This window comes from Oncorhynchus tshawytscha, linkage group LG06, assembly GCF_018296145.1.
Source record: "Oncorhynchus tshawytscha isolate Ot180627B linkage group LG06, Otsh_v2.0, whole genome shotgun sequence".
In the NCBI taxonomy this organism is placed as follows: Eukaryota; Metazoa; Chordata; class Actinopteri; order Salmoniformes; family Salmonidae; genus Oncorhynchus; species Oncorhynchus tshawytscha.
The window spans coordinates 18,104,919-18,128,478 of NC_056434.1; the positions used below are offsets into that span (position 1 = coordinate 18,104,919).

The 23,560-nt window shown below is 40.2% G+C and overlaps 2 protein-coding genes across 8 annotated transcripts in view; one reads left to right on the forward strand and one right to left on the reverse strand.

The window, feature by feature from the left end:
• The first annotated feature begins 7,087 nt into the window (after positions 1-7,087).
• On the forward strand, positions 7,088-15,753 carry LOC112252172 (putative ferric-chelate reductase 1). Of its 2 annotated transcripts, none has more exons than XM_042323043.1 (7): positions 7,088-7,294; positions 9,849-9,932; positions 12,885-12,976; positions 13,075-13,133; positions 14,825-14,974; positions 15,298-15,390; positions 15,538-15,753. In XM_042323043.1, the coding sequence occupies exons 1-6, from the start codon at positions 7,220-7,222 to the stop codon at positions 15,363-15,365; spliced, it is 528 nt and encodes a 175-aa protein (XP_042178977.1). In that variant the 5' UTR covers positions 7,088-7,219; the 3' UTR covers positions 15,366-15,390; positions 15,538-15,753. The 2 variants fall into 2 exon arrangements, with proteins under 2 accessions (XP_042178977.1, XP_024278946.2); XM_024423178.2 differs by having other exon boundaries at positions 15,298-15,332; positions 15,538-15,748.
• Positions 15,754-20,725: 4,972 nt separating this feature from the next.
• LOC112252175 (unconventional myosin-IXb) overlaps positions 20,726-23,560 on the reverse strand; it is a 119,042-nt gene continuing 116,207 nt past the window's right edge. For 4 of the 6 annotated variants that reach the window (XM_024423182.2, XM_024423180.2, XM_024423181.2 and 1 more), the window contains one exon: positions 20,726-23,205. In XM_024423182.2, coding sequence (XP_024278950.1) covers positions 22,745-23,205 — 461 coding nt within the window. In that variant the 3' untranslated portion in view covers positions 20,726-22,744. The remainder of the gene's footprint in view (positions 23,206-23,560) is intronic. The other 2 variants (XM_024423183.2, XM_024423185.2) reach the window with 1 other exon arrangement.

Here is a 23,560-nt window from a genome sequence, read left to right on the forward strand (position 1 = left end):
CCCCCTTTGAAGAGGGGGATGACTGTGGCCGCTTTCCAATCTTTAGGAATCTCCGACGATACGAAAGAAGTTGAACAGACAAGTAATAAGGGTTGCAACAATGGCCGCGGATATTTTTAGGAAGAGAGGGTCCAGATTGTCTAGCCCAGCTGATTTGTAGGGATACAGATTTTACAGCTCTTTCAGAACATCAGCTGTCTGGATTTGGGTGAAGGAGAAGCAGGGGGCTTGGGCCAGGGGTGCAGAGCTGTTGGCCGAGGTTAGGGTAGCCAGGTGGAAAGCATGGCCAGCCGTAGAAAAATGCTTATTGAAATTATCGTGGATTTATTGGTGGCGACAGTGTTTCCTAGCCTCAGTGCAGTGGGCAGCTGGGAGAAGGTGCTCTTATTCTCCATGGACTTTACAGTGTCCCAAAACTTTTTGGAATTAGTGCTGCAGGATGGAAATTTCTGTTTGAAAAAGCTAGCCTTTGCTTTCTTAACCTCTAGTGACTCCCCATCCCGCATGCGGGAGCGTAATCATTGCCTGACACTAATTAGCATAACGCAACGGACATAAATATCCCTAGAAAATATTCCTATTCATGAAAATCACAAATTAAATATATTGAGACACAGCTTAGCCTTTTGTTAATCACCCTGTTATCTCAGATTTTCAAAATATGCTTTACAGCCAAAGCTAGACAAGCATTTGTAAGTTTATCGATAGCCTAGCATAGCATTTTGTCCAGCTAGCAGCAGGTAACTTGGTCACGGAAATCAGAAAAGCAATCAAATTAAATCGTTTACCTTTGAGCTTTGGATGTTTTCACTCACGAGACTCCCAGTTAGATAGCAAATGTTCCTTTTTCCCAAAATATTATTTTTGTAGGCGAAATAGCTCCGTTTGTTCTTCACGTTTGGCTGAGAAATCGGCCGGAAATTGCAGTCACGAAAACGGCAAAAAATAATATAATAGAAACAGTGTACCAATGATGAAAATTACAGGCCTCATCTTTTTAAGTGGGAGAACTTGCACAATAGGTGGCTGACTAAATACTTTTTTGCCCCACTGTAGATCAGTGGAGACAAGGGGCCTTCTTTCTCAGATAGGTTTACATTCCATAGGGCTTTTGGTTACCTTTTGGAAAGTGCTTGGTGATGCCAAATGTCTTTCTGACATGCTCCAATCAAGCTCTCTTGACCTCACAAGGGCTGTGTATCTAGTAGTTGCCCTTACAGACACATTACAGGACTACAGAAGTGAGGGTTACTTTGGAGAACTATGGAAAGAGCTCGAAGAGATTTCAGAGCACTGTAAAATAAGTGTACAAACAGTGTGTAAAAGACGGCCTAAAACAAGCTTAAGATTTCACGACTCATTGATGATGAGTGTAACAGTATAACTATAGACCATCCCCTCGCCAATACCCGGGCGCGAACCAGGGACCCTCTGCACACATCAACAACAGTCACCCATGAAGCATCGTTACCCATCGCTCCACAAAAGCCGCGGCCCTTGCAGAGCCAGGGGAACCACTACTTCAAGGTCTCAGAGCAAGTGACGTCACCGATTGAAACGCTATTTAGCGCGCACCACCGCTAACTAAGCTAGCGTTTCACATCTGTTACATGAGCACTGTAGGACAGAAAAATAGTGACAAGTTATGGTGAGAGCTTCCAAAGAGCTATCTTTTATCAGGTGCTTGACAGTCTCACAGCTGAGCTGCAGAGGCGTTATTCAAAGAAGAATTGTGAGATAATGCAAGGGGTCCAGTCTCTCAACCCAAAGAGTACAACGTTCTTGAATGAGGAGCCTCTGTTTGCCTTTGCTCAGACCTTTGAGTCAGATTTAAAGGACTTCAAACATGAGGATCATCAAACCAAGTGGCTTCTTGATAAGAGAGAAAAGTGGAATGGACAGACCGTCTACTGTCTTTGACATTGTTGTGTTTCTAGAACCTTCTAAAGAGGTCTCACATGAGCTATTTCGACTTTGTAAGATTTCTGTTGTTACACCAGTCAGCAGTGTGTCTTGCGTGAGAAGCTTCTCAGCTTTATAACTGATTTAAAACCCACCTTAGGACAACAATGGTTGATGACAGGTTAAGTCACCTCGAATTATGATGTTTTTAAATCTACCTAGGTGTTGAATTTATTATGGATAAATGAATAAACAATATCCCCATTTTAAATAGAATTGTAACTAAGTAAACTTATACTCTGTTTTATAAGTGATTGACAATATGAGTTCATAAGAAGGGATTGTGTGACAAGGAGTAATAAAAAGTTAATGAACACCATTCCAACTAGGCAGAAACAAATGGGTTGGACTGTGTAAACACAAGGTCGTTAGCCCCGTTGACCCTACAGAAACTTAGCTCTGGGGTTTTTAGATAAGGCAGTGAGTGCATTCCTAGGTTTTCTGTTAATTAAAACTGTCAGTTCAGTGGCGATCGATAATGTTGAGGGGTCAAAAGTTATCTGGGAGTGTGTTAGTAAGTTAGAATGAACTTTTCACCTCACTTTGTCCCGGTCGAGAGGAGGGGATTCTGTTAAAGCAATGCAATGATTTCATGATCTGTATATAAACTGCTGCACGTGATTAAGTGGGAGCGCGCTCCGAGAATAAATTCTCTTACCTATTATTGAAAGACTGGTCTGCTTCTATTTTATGCAAACAAGAAATCTTACAAATTCTCATAAAATAGATTAAGGGCTTTCAATTGATGAAAGCACATTGGCATAATTAAATTACATTAACACTAGGATAAAAACCTGCACTGTGTACTAGCAAGAAACACTGACATTCTAAAATTATAAATCCAAAGGGTATCATGTCACACAGATTTAAGTTGTGAAACTTTTCTTTGCTATTAGTTAACATAATTATGAGCATAAATATGATACTGTAAGTTTAATATTGATGGATACCAAAATTATTTGTAATATCCATTTCTGCTTGATACCTGGGATGTCAAATTGTTTTTTGTAAAAAAAAAAAAAAAAAATGTAAAACTATGCACATTATGTAACACACAAATGCTATCTTATCTCCTTGGTGCTTGAGCTTTATTTTCAGAAAATATTTTGGATGTTGAACACTTATAGACCCAGATTATATATTCATGAAAACAGAGTGACCAAAATCTTGTGTGTTTTTGTGAGAGCGAAAGAAATTGAGCTGCAGTTCCGAGGTAGAGACACTGACTATTCATAGTATGTTAAATAATTACAGTAAAGTAACCCTTTTGGACTACATTATCTGCCACATTGAAGAACTCTGAGTTAAGGGATATCACTTATACCTCTAATCAGCAATCATAGAATTCATTCATGCTCCTTAGATGCCAGGTTAGGATTACACACTAATTTTCTGCCATGGTCTATGGAACCCCTGAAGTATCCTTGGCCAGCCCTGGCCACCCCATGTATAAAACTCATGTTCCGCCACTGTTTACAAACCCTAATTTGACCATTTCAGCCTGGCGCATTTACAATCTGTGCAATCTCGAACAGCCTACTGTCACCCACAGATTCACAGACTAGCAGCAAATACATTGGAATGAAGCAGAATCAGGGAATGAATGCCCACTCTCCATTGCTATTCAATGAAGATCCCGCCTTCATTCCGCTTTGATCAACCTTTTCTGCCTCTGCGTGTGAATCTGTGCCAGCAATAGGCTATTTAATTTAGACAAGCCAGGTCGTAATTCCCCAAAAATTAGAAGTGCCAGTACGGTGTTCCGGAAAGCTCTGGCCCAAATCAACCACTGGTGCCATCTGTAAACTGTCATCTGTTTACCGCATAGACTATTAACGCATGGAGTCTTTTCTAGACCGATGTTATAACCATAGATAGGGGGCATCTGGGACACCATACTTTAATTGACATTTTCCTCAATAGTACCACTGCATATGATTTTACAACCTCCAAGTTAGTCTCAGGAAATCCCAGACCTAGGGCAGTATACTGGAACATTGTTAATGTGGGAGGCAACCCGTCTACAATAAAGTAATCGAACACTGATTTGGATACAAATTATCCTCAAATTTCTACAGTAGAGCTGATTGTTGTAGCCTAGCCTACCTTAGTCAAGGTTTGCGTGTCAAATACACTCATGGTGGGTACTTTACTTTTATATAAAGATTACCACACTGTGGAAGTTGAGATATTTTAAGAAACAATGCTTTGACACACACCCTGCTTTTCAGATGTGCTCCGCCCAAATGGTCCTCATTTTGATTGGCATTGCCACCATTGAAACTGTGACTGGTTTTAGTGGTGGTGCTGGTGTTACCATGTCCTGTGACACAATGTTGCCCCACCATGGTTCTCCCACACCTGAGAGTGGTCCGTTTAGTGTCCCTAAACATTTCTGTTCCAGTGCTGCAGGAGATGAGACTATAGGTAAAGATCAAAGCACCCTGAATGTGTGTGTTTGTGTGCATGTGCATGTGAATAAATGTGTGCACCGTGGAGTAAATTAATAAATGCATTTAAGAATATTGAAGGCAATATTCTGCATTTACACAGGTAGCCCAGTTCTGATATTTCTTTAACTGATTGGTCTTTTGACTAATCAGATCAGCTCTGAAAAAGATCTGACTCGTAAAGATCTAATGTGATTGGTCAAAATAATAAATAGTGGGAAAAAACAGAATTGGGCTGCCTGTGTAAACGCAGCCCTAATTGGGCCTTGTCAGACAAGCTTGATGAACCATGGGTTACATAATGTATTATATATGTGAAGCCTAATAGTGGATGGTACAGAACATGTTATACACTGAACAAAAATATAAAAACGCAACATGCAAGACTTTCAAAGAATTGACTGAGTTACAGTTCATATAAGGAAATCTATGGATTTCACATGACTGGGAATTACAAAAGAAAAGGTAGGGCGTGGATCAGAAAATTCAGTCAGTATCTTATGTGACCACCATTTGCCTCATGCAGGATGACACATCTCCTTCACATAGAGTTGATCAGGCTGTTGATTGTGGAATGTTGTCCCACTCCTCTTCAATGGATGTGCGATGTTACTGGATATTGATGGGAACTGGAAAGCGCTGTTGTACACATTGATCCACAGCATCCCAAACATGCTCAATGGGTGACATGTCTGGTGAGTATGCAGGTAGAACTGGGATATTTTCAACTTCCAGGAATTGTGTACAGAGCCTTGCGTCATGAGGCCGTGCATTATCATGCTGAAACATGAGGCGATGGAGCAGGATGAAGGGCACGACAATGGGACTCAGGATCTCGTCATGGTATCTCTGTGCATTAAATTTTCCATCAATAAATTGCAATTGTGTTCGTTGTCTGTAGCTCATGCCTGCCCATGCCACCATGGGGCACTCGGTTCAAAATGTTGACATCAGCAAACCGCTCGCCCACAAGACACCATACATGCTGTCTGCCATCTTCCCGGTACAGTTGAAACCGGGATTCATCCATGAAGAGCACACTTCTCCAGCGTGCCAGTGGTCATTGAAGGTGAGCATTTTCCCACTGAAGTCGGTTACGACGCCGAACTGCAGTCAGGTCAACACCCTGATGAGGACAAGCATGCAGATGAGCTTCCCTGAGACGGTTTCTGACAGTTTGTGCAGAAATTCCTTGGTTGTGCAAACCCACAGTTTCATCAGCTGTTCAGATGGCTGGTCTCAGACGATTCCACAGGTGAAGAAGCTGGATATGGAGGTCCTGGGCTGGCGTGGTTACACATGGTCTGTGGTTGTGAGGCAAATTGGATGTAGTGCCATATTCTCTAAAACGACGTTGGAGGCGGCTTATGGTAATGAGATAAACAATACATTCTCTGGTGGACATTCCTGCAGTCAGCATGCCAATTGCACACTCCCTCAAAACTTGAGACATCTGTGGCATTGTGTTGTGTGACACAATTGCACATTTTAAAGTGGCCTTTTATTGTCCCCAGTACAAGGTGCATCTGTATAATGATCATACTGTTTAATCAGCTTCTTGATATGCCACAACTGTCAGGTGGATGGATTATCTTGGCAAAAATGAAATGCTCACTTAAAGGGCCATAAACAAATTTGTGCACATACTTTGAGAGAAATAAGCTTTAGGTACATAAGGAAAATGTCTGGGATCTTTTATTTCAGTTCATGAAACATGGGACCAAAACTTTACACGTTGCATTTATATTTTTGTTCAGTATAGTTGGTACCTCCTACAATAGATGACTATTTTTGTGTTTGAAAAGAATGAACCAGTCTGTTTCTATTAATGTGTTACAGTGTCACTCAAAGCTGATCCTGCCACGAAGTTTAAAGGGTTTCTGTTGGAGGCTAGGGAATCACCGAATGGAACTGCAGTTGGCACCTTCACTCTGCTCACTCCCGCTCACAGCCTCCTTCTTCAGTGTGGTGGGAATCCAGTGAGTCTGCTCTAATATAAGTGTTTTCCCCCTCTTGTTGCTTAGTTACCCTCTTATTGCAGTTTCTTTTACCCTCCTTATTCCTCATCTCACATGGTCAAACATCAGTCTCATGATCAGACAATGATACTGGTAAAAAGGTGTCATCAAGCTAAGGTGCTTTGAAATTAACTGTATGACACCTTTGAGTCTATCCATGACTGTAAAATGTGTGTGTAGGCAGCTGCTGTTACCCAACCAAACAACCAAGCCAAGACATTCATCGAAGCCAAGTGGAGAGCACCATACAAAGGAGTTTTCTATTTCAGGTCATTATTCATGCATTAATGAATGAATTTACTGTAATATGCTGTTGTCACACTAGAGTAAAAGGGACATTGTCTGAAAGCATGTTTATTGATATTTTTCAGAGTCACATTTATTAAAGACATGATGAAGTTCTGGAAACCAGAGGCCATTAACATCACCACCTGTCCTACTTCTACTACTACTGTCACTCCTACTACTATCACTACTACTACTACTACTACTACTGTCACTCCTACTACTATCACTACTTCTACTACTGTCACTCCTACTACTATCACTACTTCTACTACTGTCACTCCGACTACTATGACTACTTCTACTACTACTGTTACTCCTACTACTATGACTACTTCTACTACTACTACTGTTACTCCTACTACTATGACTACTTCTACTACTACTGTTACTCCTACTACTGTTACTCCTACTACTATCACTCCTCCTACTACTCCTGCTATCACTAATCCTACTATCCCTACTCCTACTCCTGCTCTGCACACATCTGCACCCTCTACGTGTATGCTTATTAGCGCTCTCATTCGGCCTTCACTCTTGGTCATGAGTCTTCCAAAAGGCCAGACACTTTGGCATAAGGTAAGTCACAATATGGATTTTAATATTTTACTTCTAGTTCTTTGTGTCTTGTTTAGGAAAATCTCCATGACTTCGTACAGCTGGGGCCGTGTCCACAAAGCGTCCCAGAGTAGGAAATTGGTCGTAAGTGAGGAGAATAGAGACATTTTACTCCTACTCTTATGGGTAAAAATAAAAGAAACCTCTTTAGTCATAAGAATCTCACCTTTCTATTTTCTTCTGGGGGGCTCAACTTACTTTTTGAGAGTTAGAATAGTAGAATACACAAGGTGCAATTTCAAAATGTGATTGCCAATCAACAGTTTTCTGTTATGTCAGTCACAAGCTATGTTTACATGAACTTGTCCAGTGATTCTCCCACCTATCGGTTTCCTGTCCCAAAAGCCAGAATGGATAGAATGCAAGAATGTACAAATTTGCCATATTCTAATAATTATCATGTGCCAGTCTATAGCCACGGTCCGTGCCATGGGGAAACTTGCACTCCTGTAGATCTGAAATAATTTGGTGAAACTTGCATCCAGCCAACCAGGGGGATGCAAGGGGGACTCAGTCAGGGTCCCAACTTACTGTTGAGAGGTAGAATACACAAGGCGCAATGTCAAAATATGGTTGTGCGTCAGCAGTTTTTCTCTTATGTCAGTCACAAGCTATATTTCCATTAACGTGTCCAGTGATTCCCACCTATCTGTCTCATGAAGAATTGACAATTATTTGCCATATTCTAATAATTATCTCGTGCCAGTGTATTGCCACGGTACACTGGCACTCCTGTAGATGTGAAATAATTTGATGGTGAAACTTACATCCAGCCAACCAGAAAAGCAAGGCAAGTTAAGGCTGTTTCCATTACACATGTTGCAATGTTTTTGTTGCAACATTGCTTTTGTCATATAAACCTGGGTCATTGGAAACCTGCCTACTGACAGTCACTCAATTGGCCCATGTCAGCTAACATTTTTTGATTGTTAAATTAGTCTAGCCAGCTATCTAAACTTGTAGTAATCATGATCGAAATATCAACCAGACTCAAAGAGCTCGTGCAGCTGGCCAGAACAGAATGGCACGTTTTGCTCTTAATTGTAATCAGAGGTCTGATATAAATACTATGCATGCCAGTCTCTCTTGGCTAAGAGTTAAGGAGTTACTGACTGCATCCCTTTTTTTTTATAAGAAACATTGTGCTGAAAATCCCAAATTGTTTGCATAGTAACTTACACACAGCTCTGACACACACTTATGCCACCAGGGGTCTTTTCACATTTCCAAAACACAGAACAAATTCAAGAAAATGTACAGTATTATATAGAGCCCTTTTTGCATGGAATTTCCTACCATCTCATATTGCTCAATTAAACAGCAAACCTGGTTTCAAAAAACAGATCATGTAACAACTCACGCGGCACAACGCCTCTCCCCTATTTGACTAGATTGTGTATGCATTGATATGTAGGCTACGTGTGCCTTTAAAAAAAATTATGTAGTTCTGTCCTTGAGCTGTTCTCGTCTAATGATGTTCTGTATTACGTCACTCTGTATTATGTTTCATGTTTTTGTGGACCCCAGGAAGAGTAGCTGCTGCTTTTGCAACAGCTAATGGGGATCCTAATAAAATACCAAATACCAAGTCATGGCACAATGTGTATAAATGCAGGAAATGTTTTGTCAAATGTTTTTCCTGTGAGGTGGGGGACCCCCAGCAAAACTTTGCTTACGGCCCCAAAAGGCTAGGGCGGCGTTGCGTTTTATGGAACATTATCTGCAAGTGACTTGATGTTTACTGTGCTAAAGCGATTCAGAGTTGTTGATATAATGGTAATATGATCAAAATTCCACTTTAAACATACAATCATACTGTATGATTTAGTGCATACACATTATTCAAAACTGTTTAGATTAAGGTTATGCATGCCAACATATTAGGCAAAAATTAAGAGTTGGCAAAGTGATTTTGTCAGGCAAATTATATCAAAAGGATAACGCAAAAACATTGCCTTTAAATTTCAATCCCGCTGTAATTGTAACTTGTACGCTAATAATCGGGAAGCAAGTACAGGGAGTGACATGAATAAATCAGCGAACATGGACCAAAACAAGAAACACGAGTAGCGTACAGACATGACACATATAAACAGAGGGGGGGAGCGGGAGTAAACGTGACAGTAATACTGAACTTTGGCGATACGGATTGAATAGAGCTCGATATTTCCTTTGCAGTACCTCAAAATGTCATGATTACCATCTGAGAAACTTATGAGTTGACTGTCTGAGCAGTGTCTTAACATCACCCTAAAACCTATGAGCTGGCAGTTTTTTGTTGTTTAAACAGGTTCTGATAGGATTCCTAGGACCTTTTCTGAGACTCATTGTGGATGCGGCCCCGGATGTTTTGCTCTTTGGTCCTTCTGCACTTAGTCATGGTGTAGATGATTCTGGTTTAAAGCAGTACCTCTACGATATTTTGTCTGGAAATGTTTAGTGTCTATAGTGCCATACTGTCTATTCTATTAGTATAATGCTGGGCAATGATTTGAAAACAGTTATTTTGTTGCAGGGGTTCAAGATATTGTTGTGTCCTCTCTCAATGGTTGCAGCCATCATTGCCTTTATTCTTTTGCTGCTATGGGAGCCAATACAAGTGAGTATCAATTATTTGTTATATTCTTTATTTAAGTAATAAGGCCCAAGGGTGTTTTGTATATTGGCAATTATACACTGGGTGGTTCGAGCCCTGAATGCTGATTGGCTGACAGCCATGTTACAGTGCCTTGCGAAAGTATTCGGCCCCCTTGAACTTTGCGACCTTTTGCCACATTTCAGGCTTCAAACATAAAGATATAAAACTGTATTTTTTTTGTGAAGAATCAACAAGTGGGACACAGTCATGAAGTGGAACGACATTTATTGGATATTAACTTTTTTAAGAAATCAAAAACTGAAAAATTGGGCGTGCAAAATTATTCAGCCCCTTTACTTTCAGTGCAGCAAACTCTCTCCAGAAGTTCAGTGAGGATCTCTGAATGATCCAATGTTGACCTAAATGACTAATGATAAATACAATCCACCTGTGTGTAATCAAGTCTCCGTATAAATGCACCTGCACTGTGATAGTCTCAGAGGTCCGTTAAAAGCGCAGAGAGCATCATGAAGAACAAGGAACACACCAGGCAGGTCCGAGATACTGTTGTGAAGAAGTTTAAAGCCGGATTTGGATACAAAAAGATTTCCCAAGCTTTAAACATCCCAAGGAGCACTGTGCAAGCGATAATAGGCCAAGAGGCCCATGATCACTCTGGATGAACTGCAGAGATCTACAGCTGAGGTGGGAGACTGTCCATAGGACAACAATCAGTCGTATATTGCACAAATCTGGCCTTTATGGAAGAGTGGCAAGAAGAAAGCCATTTCTTAAAGATATCCATAAAAAGTGTTGTTTAAAGTTTGCCACAAGCAAACCAAAATTTAACTTTTTGGCAACAATGCAAAACGTTATGTTTGGCGTAAAAGCAACACAGCTCATCACCCTGAACACACCATCCCCACTGTCAAACATGGTGGTGGCAGCATCATGGTTTGGGCCTGCTTTTCTTCAGCAGGGACAGGGAAGATGGTTAAAATTGATGGGAAGATGGATGGAGCCAAATACAGGACCATTCTGGAAGAGAACCTGATGGAGTCTGCAAAAGACCTGAGACTGGGACGGAGATTTGTCTTCCAACAAGACAATGATCCAAAACATAAAGCAAAATCTACAATGGAATGGTTCAAAAATAAACATATCCAGGTGGTAGAATGGCCAAGTCAAAGTCCAGACCTGAATCCAATCGAGAATCTGTGGAAAGAACTGAAAACTGCTGTTCACAAATGCTCTCCATCCAACCTCACTGAGCTCGAGCTGTTTTGCAAGGAGGAATGGGAAAAAAATTCAGTCCCTCGATGTGCAAAACTGATAGAGACATACCCCAAGTGACTTACAGCTGTAATCACAGCAAAAGGTGGCGCTACAAAGTATTAACTTAAGGGGGCTGAATAATTTTGCACGCCCAATTTTTCAGTTTTTGATTTGTTAAAGTTTGAAACATCCAATAAATGTCGTTCCACTTCATGATTGTGTCCCAGTTGTTGTTGATTCTTCACAAAAAAATACAGTTTTATATCTTTATGTTTGAAGCCTGAAATGTGGCAAAAGGTCGCAAAGTTCAAGGGGGCCGAATACTTTCGCAAGGCACTGTATATCAGACTGTATATCACGGTATGACAAAACATGTATTTTTACTGCTCTAATGACATTGGTAACCAGTTTATAATAGCAATAAGGCCACTCAGGGGTTTGTGGTATGTGGCCAATATATCACAGCTAAGGGTTGATTAATGAGGGAGCATGAGTGAGCACATTTTCTATGCCAGGTGAAATCACGACTCATTAGCTCATTGTTATGGATGTATCCAAATAAATGTCACTAGAAAACATCTTAAACAAATGCAAATACAGCTACTTTGCTGTTAATCTGGCTACACTTTTGAGGTGACTCTAAATTAGGCACTAGATAGAAGGCAAGGAAAAATAACATTGGAAGCCAGTATGGCAATGGAACATGAAGAACAAACGGTCACTGTTTATTGATACAGAACAAAAAGACTGAGCGACGGGTCGCGTCTCTATCAACCGAACCAATAGAACGAACAACCAGCCGGCTTGGGTAGCAACCCTAGATTTGTGTCGGGACTATATCTTGTGGAAGGATGAAATAGTATGAATGAAATCATACAAATTAAGTTAATGAAAATATGTCAATCATTATTTGAATATGTTGGTAACTGGGTGGTTCGAGCCCTGAATGCTGATTGGCAGACAGCCGTGGTATACCACGGTATGCTGAAACATGTTGTTTTACTGCTCCAAATGCGTTGCGTCGTGCCTAAGAACATCCCTTAGCCATGCTATATTGGCCATATACCACACCCCCTCGTACCTTATTGCTTAAATATACCATGGGTATGACACAAATATCCAGTACTTGTTTACGGTTCTATTTATGTTGGTAACCGGTGTTTAGAGGATATATTGGCACAGTTTGCCTAACACCCATACCAATATATCCTCCAAACACTGGTTACCAACATAAATAGAACAGTAAACAAGTAGTGTAAGTTTAGGTCATACCCATGGTATATTAAGGCACGAGGGGGTCTGATATATGGCTAATATACCATGGCTAAGGGCGGTTCTTTAGCACGAGGCAATGCGGAGTGCATTGATATAGACCTTAGCCGTGGTATATTTGCCATATACCACAAAGTCCTTATTGCCATTATAAACTGGTAACAAACGTAATTAGAACAGTAAAAATAAATGTTTTGTCATACCCATGGTATACGGTCTCATGTACCATAGCTTTCAGCCAATCAGCATTCAGGGCTCGAACCACACAGTTTATAATGTCATAAACACATGGTTGGAATGCAGGACCCAAACTACCCAGTTTATAATAGTGTAGAGACTTTCTTCCTGCCAGAACACTGTACTGCTGTACAGGGTTGGGGTAAACTCCATGTTGAGATGAAATGTGTGTGTGCTTTTGTCTTATAGATGACTCTTGTGGCTGTTGTGGGTGTGGCAATGGTCCTGAGCTTGGGACAAACGATTGTTGTTTTTCTACCCTTTGGGCCCAGCCATGAACTGTGAGTTCCTCAGATCAAAGCCTGAAAATGTGTGTTGAAAGTACCTGAATTGAACCTCACACTAGGAAAGATGTCATGTTGTGTATATTTTTTTTCAGGAGGTCCATCTGTGATTTGGTTCTCAGAGTGACTTCCTTCACAACTGAGGTTTTTACCAGTAAGAAATTTCACCTTTTTTATTATAACTGAAGGAGAACAATTGGTCATAGCTCAGGGTGAAGCATAGTTGACTGTCAGATCTAACCTATACAGTGGAGGCTGCTGAGGGGAGAATGGCTCATAATGATGTCTGGAACAGAGCATATGCAATGGCACCATGTGTTTGATACCATTCCATTCATTCTGCTCCAGCCATTACAAGGAGCCCGTCCTCCCTTATTAACGTGCCACCAACTTCCTGTGAACCTATAGTTTACAAGAAATCTTTCTCTTCTAGGTTGGTGGAACCCTATAAGGTTGCGAACAAAATCAGCGATCTCTGAGGGTTAGATTATATTTTAGGGCTCCCGAGTGGTGCAGCGGTCTAAGGCAATATATCTCAGTGCTTGAGGCGTTACTACAGACACCCTGGTTTGATTCCAGGCTGTTTCACAACCGGCCATGATTGGGCGGCGCACAATTGGCCCAGTGTTGCCCGGGTTTGGTCAGTGCAGGCCGTCATTTTAAATAAGAATTTGTTCTTAACTGACTTGCCTAGATAAATAAAAGGTACATTTTTTTTTTGTTTTAAATACAAAAAATAGATTACTTCTGTAGAAGGCTTACTACTGTATACACTACACTATAGTGTGGTGTTGACAGTGCATACGATCACATCTTCAGGTTTAACCTACTCAACCTAGTTAGTTGTACATATGTAATGGTTCCCTACATCTCTCACTCGAGCTACAGTTGAAGTTGGAAGTTGACATACACTTAGGTTGTAGTCATTAAAACTCATTTTTCAACCACTCCACAAATTTCTTAACAAACTATCGTTTTTTCAAGTCGGTTAGGACATCTGTGTGTTGACAAGTAATTTTTCCAACAATTGTTTACAGGCAGATTACTTCACTTATAATTCACTGTATCACAATTTCAGTGGGTCATAAGTTTACATACATTAAGTTGACTGTGCCTTTAAACAGCTTGGAAAATTCCAGAAAAATATGTCATGGCTTTGGTAGCTTCTGATAGGCTAATTGACATCATTTGAGTCAATTGGAGGTGTACATATGGATGTATTTCAAGGCCTACCTTCAAACTCAGTACCTCTTTGCTTGACATGGGAAAATCAAAAGAAATCAGCCAAGACATCAGAAAAAAATTGTAGACCGCCACAATTCTGGTTCATCCTTGGGAGCAATTTCCAAACGCCTGAGGGTACCACGTTCATCTGTACAAACAATAGTATGCAAGTATAAACACCATGGGACCACGCAGCCATCATACCGCTCAGGAAAGAGACGTGTTCGGTTTCCTAGCGATTAACATACTTTGGTGCGAAAAGTGCAAATCAATCCCAGAACAACAGCAAAGGACCTTGTGAAGATGCTGGAGGAAAAGGGTACAAAAGTATTTTTATCCACAGTAAAACGAGTCCTATATCGACATAACCTGAAAGGCTGCTCAGCAAGGAAGAAGCAACTGCTCCAAAACCGCCATAAAAAAGCCAGACTGACATTTCACATTCTTAAAATAAAGTGGTGATCCTAACTCACCTAAGACAGGGAATTTTTACTAGGATTAAATGTCAGGAATTGTGAAACTGAGTTTAAATGTATTTGGCTAAGGTGTATGTAAACTTCCGACTTCAACTGTACATGTGCTTTTCTCTCCTTCGGTATTTCTCATCCCTCTCTAACACAGTGGCGGCCATATTTGTGGGTCTGGAGGAAATTGAGAAGTGCTGCTCGATACACTGGCGCATGAAAGTGATGGGAGGGTATACAGCCTGGGTGGCTCTGTTCTACTTGATGTTCATATACTTCTGTTGCAACCAGAGTTACCAGAGGAAAAGTAAGATTTGTGAATATTAAGCAAGTTACTGTTTTTTTGTCATGAATCTTGTTCTGGAGGCAGCTCTGAATAGTGAACCCTAATGCCTAACCCAAACTTTAAATGAAGACCAAAAAGCATTTTTTCTTCCACAAATTTTCACAATATAGGGAATTTTTACTTTGCATCTGGCCAATGGGAAAATCGCTCAGTTCTGCCTCTAGGACAAGAGTCAACCTGTGAACATTAACGTCTCATCTCACCATTCAATATATTGGAATTTCTTAAATGTAAGTCGATTTAATATGGTTTTGTGTCTTCTGTTCACCTTGCTGGAAATTCAGGAATTGGTTACAAATGGATTGTGCCAAAGAGAACGGTAAGCTCAGTGTCAAACCTCTGCTCTCAATGAAGCCTGAACCCTGTTAAACTTTTAGGTAACCATATAAAAAGTTCACTGTTGCCTCCACTTTAAATCTTAAATCACAAAGCTTATCATGTCTTTTTGATAACTATGCTTTGAAATGCAATGTGTCAACACATTTTCATGTCACTTTTTAAAAATATATATATTTTCTTTTCAGATACTCTTTGAAAAAATCCTCAATGTTATCCTTGTTCTGGGCAAATTGGGTTTTACAGTGGCTCTTATCACTGGAATATACACTTAATATACACTATTTGCATTGTGTTCCCCCAAACCCCTCTTTTACGCTGCTGCTACTCTATTTACCATATATGCATAGTCACTTTAACTATACATTCATGTACATAGTTCCTCAGTTGGCCCGACCAACCAGTGTCTGTATGTAGCCTCGATACTTATTTTTCACTGTTTTTATTTCTTTACTTATCTATTGTTCAGCTAATACCTTTTTTGTACTATTGGTTAGAGCCTGTAAGTAAGCATTTCACTGTAACGTGAACTTTGATTTGAGACATGAGGACAGTGTAAAGCAAGAGGTTTGCATCATTACATTAAAACGTGTATTATGACAGTAGGTTTATCTTGTAGATACGTGTTATCCACTTGGTAACATACTGTATGTCACACATGCACTTTAACCCTTGTTTATCATTCTTTATTTTTGGTTTGGGTTACAATACAAGTTTATACTGTATCATGAATACTTTGTTTTTCTGTAGTTAGATTTCCATTAAGTTGGCGACAGATTTTCATGCGAATATTCTAAAATCCACTAAATCAATATGCTAATTTTCCCACCATAGTTGCGATGAGACAAGATAGTAGCTACTAAAACAATTGGATACCACGAAATTGGGGTGAAAAAGGGGTAAAATAAAAACTAAACAATTTAAGTTGTTGCACATAAAATGTGTGTGAAGTAGTGCACATAAATACCTTTTGCGGTTAAATTCCCATGTACCGAATAAAAAAAACAAACAAGTTAAATCGGTTTCAATTAGATTTAACTCTATTGGTTTTCTCACCCAAAAATGTGCATTATATTGCGAGTGTGCACTCTGGTATTGGCACTGCACTCTAACCAACAGCACTCAGGGTGCAGATTTAGTGCACTGTTGGCAAGAGTACACATACACCTACATCAAGGATACTAAAGTGCTACCCTATGAGGTTGGAAGACTGCTTGTTTCTGTCCTACCTGATAATTAATTGCACATACCTGGTGTACCAGGTCTAAATCAGTCCCTGATTAAAGGAAACAATGCAGTGGAACTGGCTTCGAGATCCAGAGTTGAGTTTGAAGGGCCTACATGATGAGATTATGAACAAAGGAGCAAGATTATTTTTATTTGTCAAACTGCAGCCAAGCATCGACAATCATGTCACCAGAATAAAAACCTATATTTATTGGAAAGGAGCATCAAGCTCATCACCTTGCACTTTCACCACCCTGTGAAGTTCATCATTGACTTAAACTGCATGGTTTCCGAGTTGGAGTACATGCCAATATAATGGTTATTATATCAGTATTTGCACATAAAGGTGTTTCCAATCGCATAATACATTTTACTTACACAAAAAGATACCAACATGAATTTACAAATTTGTCAGCATTTATAAAATTGTACCAACTTCCTGTTTCCATCACAACTGTTGTGATTTTCTTTTTATACAGTGACTTTACTCATGACAACTGTGGATGGAAATGTGGTTATTGTCAATTATTTGTCTACTATACAGCATCTTGTATCGCATTTCTTCAAATTAACTTGTTGGGGGGGCCTCCCGGGTGGCGCAGTGGTCAAGGGCGCTGTACTGCAGCGCCAGCTGTGCCATCAGAGACTCTGGGTTCGCGTCCAGGCTCTGTCGTAACCGGCCGCGACCAGGAGGCCCCCCAACAAGTTAATTTGAAGAAATGCGATAGAAGATGCTGTATAGTAGACAAGTCACTGTATAAAAAGAAAATCACGACAGTTGTGATGGAAACAGGAAGTTGGTACAATTTTATAAATGCTGACAAATTTGTAAATTCATGTTGGTATCTTTTTGTGTAAGTAAAATGTATTATGCGATTGGAAACACCTTTATGTGCAAATACTGATATAATAACCATTATATTGGCATGTAAGTCAAATATTTCATTATCTGCAATAATGTAAAGTAAACTGCAATAAAAAGGTCAAAATTCCAGTCTGTGTGCATGCACTAAAGATGTGTTTACAGTGCCACATGCTCTGTTTAATAATTCAACAGTCAGGTAACTTCCTTATTGCTTAGATAAATACATTCTAGTTCCTTCTGTATTATTTTCTCCAATGGAGAACATACAGATCAACACTAAAGTTGTAAGTAATTAAAGAGGGGCAAATTGGATAGATACTGGACGTCAGACATCCTTGAATTTTTACTGTTGAAATTAGGAAGCAACAGTAGGCTACTAAATACAATTTCCAGTGTCACACCGACTCACATAATTTAGTGTTTCCTTTATTTTGGCAGTTACCGGTATGCCTACAGCCTGGAAGGTCTCAATTTGAAGATATGATGGTTATTATGCAAGTATTTGCAACTGAAGGGGTTTCCACCACCATACATTTTACCTACATAAAAATATCCCACCATGTCGAACGAACAAGTCATTGGTCGGTATTTATAAAATTGTACCTGAAACTTCCTGTTTCCATCACGGATGTCGTGATTTATTTTTATACAGTATGACTTTACTCTCACTGTTGATGGAAACGTGGTGACTGTCATATTTATTTGTCTACAATACAGCAACTTGTAGAGCATTGATGTTACTCTGAAAGGCAAATAGTTAACAATTAAAAATGTCAAATTTCCTGTCTAAAATGTGTGCATACACTAAAGACGCGTTTACAGTGCCAAATGTTCTGTTTTAATATTTAATCAGTCAGGTAACTTCCTTATTCCTTCTGTCTGCACTACCACTTCCCCCACCGTTGCAGTTGCTCCATTGTTGTTCTGTTCTCTTTCCAGAGAACTCTGAAATATGACGCTATTAGCAACCACACATCTAAACCAGTGGCAGCAGGTTCCGTTTAAGATTAGGGACGACTACTTTTTTTTCATGAGCTTGCCCTTATTTTTATTACAGCATGTTGGATGACTCATTCATATTCTATTCACCCAGTTCAATGTAACAGGCTTAGGCTACTACATGATACTCCCTATACCCATCATGATGTTGCTACAACCTAGCCTATGAATGAAAGTTTAGGTGTACACAGGTCGAGAGACAAATTTGAGATGACAGTGACACACTTACCTGCATCTAGCTGATATAGTGTGTAATCATTAGTCCAACAGTTGCAAACGACTTTCTATTGGACAAATGCAGGTATATTTATCCCTGGTGTGTTCCGTTTGCTTCCCTTTAAGAAACATTTGAACAGAATTCGCAGAATAAATACACCCCATATCATGCGTAAACACAGTTCACTTTCATAGCAGCCATGTTGTATTTATCTTGCATCTATGCACTCTCCTCTTCCATTTGCTTGTGGACTTCAATGCACAACACATCAGCTGTGTAACCAGGCAAAAAAACCTTTCCAAGCCAAACCGCTACACACAGTTTACATCATTGTCACCATATTAGTCAGCATAGCTAATAGAACTAACGTGTTAGTAAACCCACTAATGTTATAATCATGCAGTAACGTTACGGTGTACAGTCAGTAAGCAGTTCCACCAGCGGGCCCAGGTGGCAATAAATTAGTAATACCAAAAAGCTTACCATGACTTGCAAGAGTTCCAGTGTCATAGCCAGCTAGCTAATATAGCATCCCTCTGCTTGAGCAGAGTGTTTCAGTAGGATAAACAAGCTAAGTAAGTGAAACTGAAGAGGAAAAAAAATGACTATTTCCATCTTGCTTCTCCTTAATTTTTGAAGAAGTTAATTTGTTAACTTGTTATGGCTGCAATCCCACTAACGGGATAAGTGTCATCAACAACCACTGAATAGCATAGTGCAATATAGGAAAACACAGTTTAGCCTTTTGTTAATCCACCTGTCGTGTCAGATTTTGAAATTATGCTTTACAGCGAAAGCAATCCAAGCGTTTGTGTAAATTCATTGATCGCACGACAAAACATTAAGTACACTTAGCATCAGGTAGCTTGGTCACAAATCAATCAAATTAATCGTTTACCTTTGATCTTTGGATGTTTTCACTCACGGGACTCACAGTTACACAACAAACGTTCCTTTTGTTCCATAAAGGTGATTTTTATATCCAAAATACCTCTGTTTGTTTGGCGCGTTATGTTCAGAAATCCACAGGAAAGAGCGGTCACGACAACGCAGACAAATTCCAAATAGTTTCCATAATGTCCACAGAAACATGTCAAATGTTTTTTTATAATCAAACCTCAGGTTGTTTTAACAATATATAATCGCGAATATATCAACTGCAAATATCTTTCACAGTAGGAGAGGGAAAAGCAATACCTATCCAAACTCTGTTGCGTGAGCAAAACTCATGTGACCACTTGACGCGATGTCATCGTTCTGGCTCATTTTTCAAAATAAAAGCCTGAAACTATGCCTGAAGACTGACACCTTGAGGAAGCGATAGGAAAAGGAATCTGGTTCATATTCCTTTAAATCCAGCAAAGGGAGGTTATGGAACATGGAGTTTTCAAAATAGAGCCACTTCCCGTTTTGATTTTCCTCAGGGTTTCACCTGCAATATCAGTTCTGTTATACTCACAGACATTATTTGGACAGTTTTGGAAACTTGAGTGTTTTCTATCCAATACTAATATGCATATATTAGCAACTGAGACTGAGGAGCTGGCCGTTTACAATGGGCTCCTTTTCATCCAAGCTACTCAATACTGCCCCTGCAGCCATAAAAAGTTAAACTGTTCAACTATTGTCTTTCTCTTTGAGTCACCTTGTTATAACACTGCAGTGCTAGCTAGCTGTAGTTTATGCTTTCAGTACTAGATTAATTATCTGATCCTTTGATTTGGTGGAGAACATGTCAATCCATGCTGCAAGAACTCTGATAGGCTGGAGGAAGTTCTCCAGAAGTTGTCATAATTACTGTGCAAGGGGGGTGATAACCATGAGCTGCCAAGATTTTGTATTGAAGTCAATGGACTCAGAGGCGGACGGAAGCTAGCTGTCCTCCGGCTACCCTAGAGTGCTCGAGGCTACTGTAGCCCTTGGCAAAATAGTGTGTTTTAAACAATTATTTGGTGGCGTGATTATATTTAGTATAGTTTTATCTAAAAATATTAACTTTTTCAAAATGAAATTCACTGAGAAGAGGAAGATCCTCTGGTCTAAACACAACTGGAGACATCCCCACCAATAAATTCTAGTTCCTTCGGTTTTATTTCCTCAAATGGAGATAACATACAGCTCAACTCAAGTTGTAAGTAATTAAAGAGGAGCAAATGAGACATACCGGACATCAGACATCCTTGAACTTTTACTGTTGAAATTAGTAGGCTACTAAATACTATTTCCAGTGTCACACAATTTACTCAAGTGTTTCCTTTATTTTGGCAGTTCCCGGTATGCCTACAGTGGGAAGGCGCAATGCGAGCCAAATATACAGCCTGTTGCATTGTGGCCATAGATATATTCATAGAAGGGTTTTGGAACCTCTTGCCTTGGCAATTTGAGAATTAAACCCCTCCCTCATTACATATATAGGGTCCTAGATTACAGATTAACAATATTCATTATAAAGGTTTTAATATTTTCCAGTCTTTTCTCATCTCTGCCTGAGAAATGTGACTGAGACAGAATTCTGCAGGGGAGTGTAAGAGAAGACTAGTCAGCGACATTCCACTCTAAATCAAGTGGACATTTACTGCTGAGCTTTTAGACAAACTCTTGTTTATATAGCAGTGAAGGCATGGTTTTGGTCTCATGAGTAGAAGGTAATGACATAGGCAGTGACATCACTAAGATATGACTGTAGGAATAATAAAACAACTCAGACCCTTCTCTATTTTGCAGAACTTACTCTGAAACATGCTTGTTATGTTCCTGTTGTCAACTGTCTGCAATTGCATTAATAAAGGTTTTTGAATTATTTAATTAAAGATATTGTCTGAATGCTAATTTCACCAATGAGCCAATGATTGACAAGGAACAAGTAAAGAACCCCAACACCACCTATTTTGTTAATTTGTGTGGTATTAAAACATTATTCAGGGAATGTAAATTAAGTAGAATTGCATGAAATGTTTTGAAAAAGGCACCAACAAAATGGAGACCCTGCTAACAAATGTGATTGCTTAATCCAGCCCTGGCCTCACTATGAGTAGAGCAGTCAACACATGAACATGGATATTCACTACGTTGGTCTCTTTTACTTTGTCCCTATGGTTGTGAACTTAAATAGTGTGTTACAAATTAAAGACCACAGCAGCATATACAAGCATTGTATTGTCCTGTTACAGCTCACATCATTCAATCCCAGACATTCCCAATTGCTATTTTCTCAGTACACAGACAGACTGCTGTTGGATTTCATCTCTGAGAGGACATTAGTATTAAATATCAAACCCAACTTCTGAAGGGGTCGTCTGTAGTCTATAGGCACCCTGACCCTCCCATTGACTTAGAGTGGCAGGTACAGCACAGTTGACTGAAGCCGTATGTATGTAGCTGCAGAATCATGACAGAAAGTAGAATCGAAAAGGTCCAGTAAGACATGGCACGCAGCCCTTGACAAGTGTTGGTGGTTTTCATCCAGGAGGAAAGTGGCTAGAGCTGCTCTCCCCTTTGACAAGTGAAAGCAGTTCCTATACTGGGAGGAAATTGAGGGAGAGTCCATTTCCGACGAGAAGGCATTTCAAGGGACCATAACTGCATCAAGTGTTTTGTTCCTCGTTCCAGTATGTCTTTGAGTCGGTATAATTTCAATGAATAAGTACAAGAGTATCATACAAAAATCCCCCCCCCATTGAAGATTTAAACTAGAAATAATGAATTTGTACAAATCAAGGCACTTTTGACATTACATTGAGAACACTGTTCAGGTCTTCTCATAAGGAGACCTGGGAAAAGAAAGGTGCAATAACCTGCAGTTTTTCCCTCATGAAATCAAGGGGGTATTTCAAAAATAAAAACAAAAATAAAACATCCATGGAGTCCATGAGTCTGCACAAAATGGATTTAAATTGTCTCTTAAAAAACCACAATATATTTATTGTAGACAAAGTGCTTGGTGACACATCCTGTTTTCATAAGTCACAAGAATATAAAACACACGTCCATGATCGGTTTCCATGGCAACTGCGACACTAAACGGACTGTATCCCCAGGCTGTGGGGAGAGGCATAGATATGAAGTTCTATTGTGCCTCCTGTCTGTGTCAGGCCTCGTCTACATAGGGGACGTCTGGGTCTGAGAACCGTCTGAGGGCCTTGCTGGCGGTCTGGAGGCTCTGTGGAGTGGAGGTGGAAAGGGGGAGGGAGGAGATGGAGGGAGGAGAGGGGAACAGGTCCTTGTCTGGGCTGATGTACAGGGACTGGATGCTGTCTTTGCGTCGGGCGGGCTGCTCCCGCCTCTTCACCAGGCTGAAGACCCCATTGGCAGGGGGGGTGAGGTCCACAGTGGGGGGGTGCGAGTGGATGCCCGGGGGCAGCTTCACCGTGTCGGGGATGATGGGGTGGCGTCGTGGTAGCTGGAGCCGGGAGGTGGAGCCAAAGGCAACATCGGAGATGAGGTTTGGGGAAGAGGAACACCCCCTTGGGGACATAGGTCTCTGGGCCAGGTCAGAAGGCTTGGGAGGGCAGTTCGGCTTGGCCTTACTCAACAGGAAAACACCTCTCCCTGGAAGAGACAGATGAGAGAAAAAGAGGCTCATATCAATACCAAAACATGCCACCATGTAGAGAGCTCTATTCCAGTGGGCAGTCAGATAATTTAGAGATTAATATATCCCCCCCCCCAGATTATTTTGAATGGTTGCCTTTCTATTTTGTATGGGTTAACTATTGTATTAAAGCAGCTCTTTGTCGCACTGTTCACTAACTCTCATTGGATAATTCTGCTTCAAATTCAGTTGACCAACCTCAACTCGTGTTTGTCGTGCAAGATCAAATGCGCCTAAGTGTGGTCTCAATTAAATAGAAAGTTGTCTTTCCATGAAAATCAACTTCCTAAATATTATAGGCATTAGTTAAGG

What these genes read in the sequence shown, in the direction of transcription:
- LOC112252172 (XM_024423178.2), top strand. Translation starts at nt 7,220, where the DNA reads ATGCTTATTAGCGCTCTCATTCGGCCTTCACTCTTGGTCATGAGTCTT. An exon ending in TGCTATGGGAGCCAATACAA is followed by an intron (nt 9,933 to 12,884) that starts GTGAGTATCAAT and finishes TTTGTCTTATAG; the next exon opens with ATGACTCTTGTGGCTGTTGT. An exon ending in GGATTGTGCCAAAGAGAACG is followed by an intron (nt 15,333 to 15,537) that starts GTAAGCTCAGTG and finishes TTTTCTTTTCAG; the next exon opens with ATACTCTTTGAAAAAATCCT.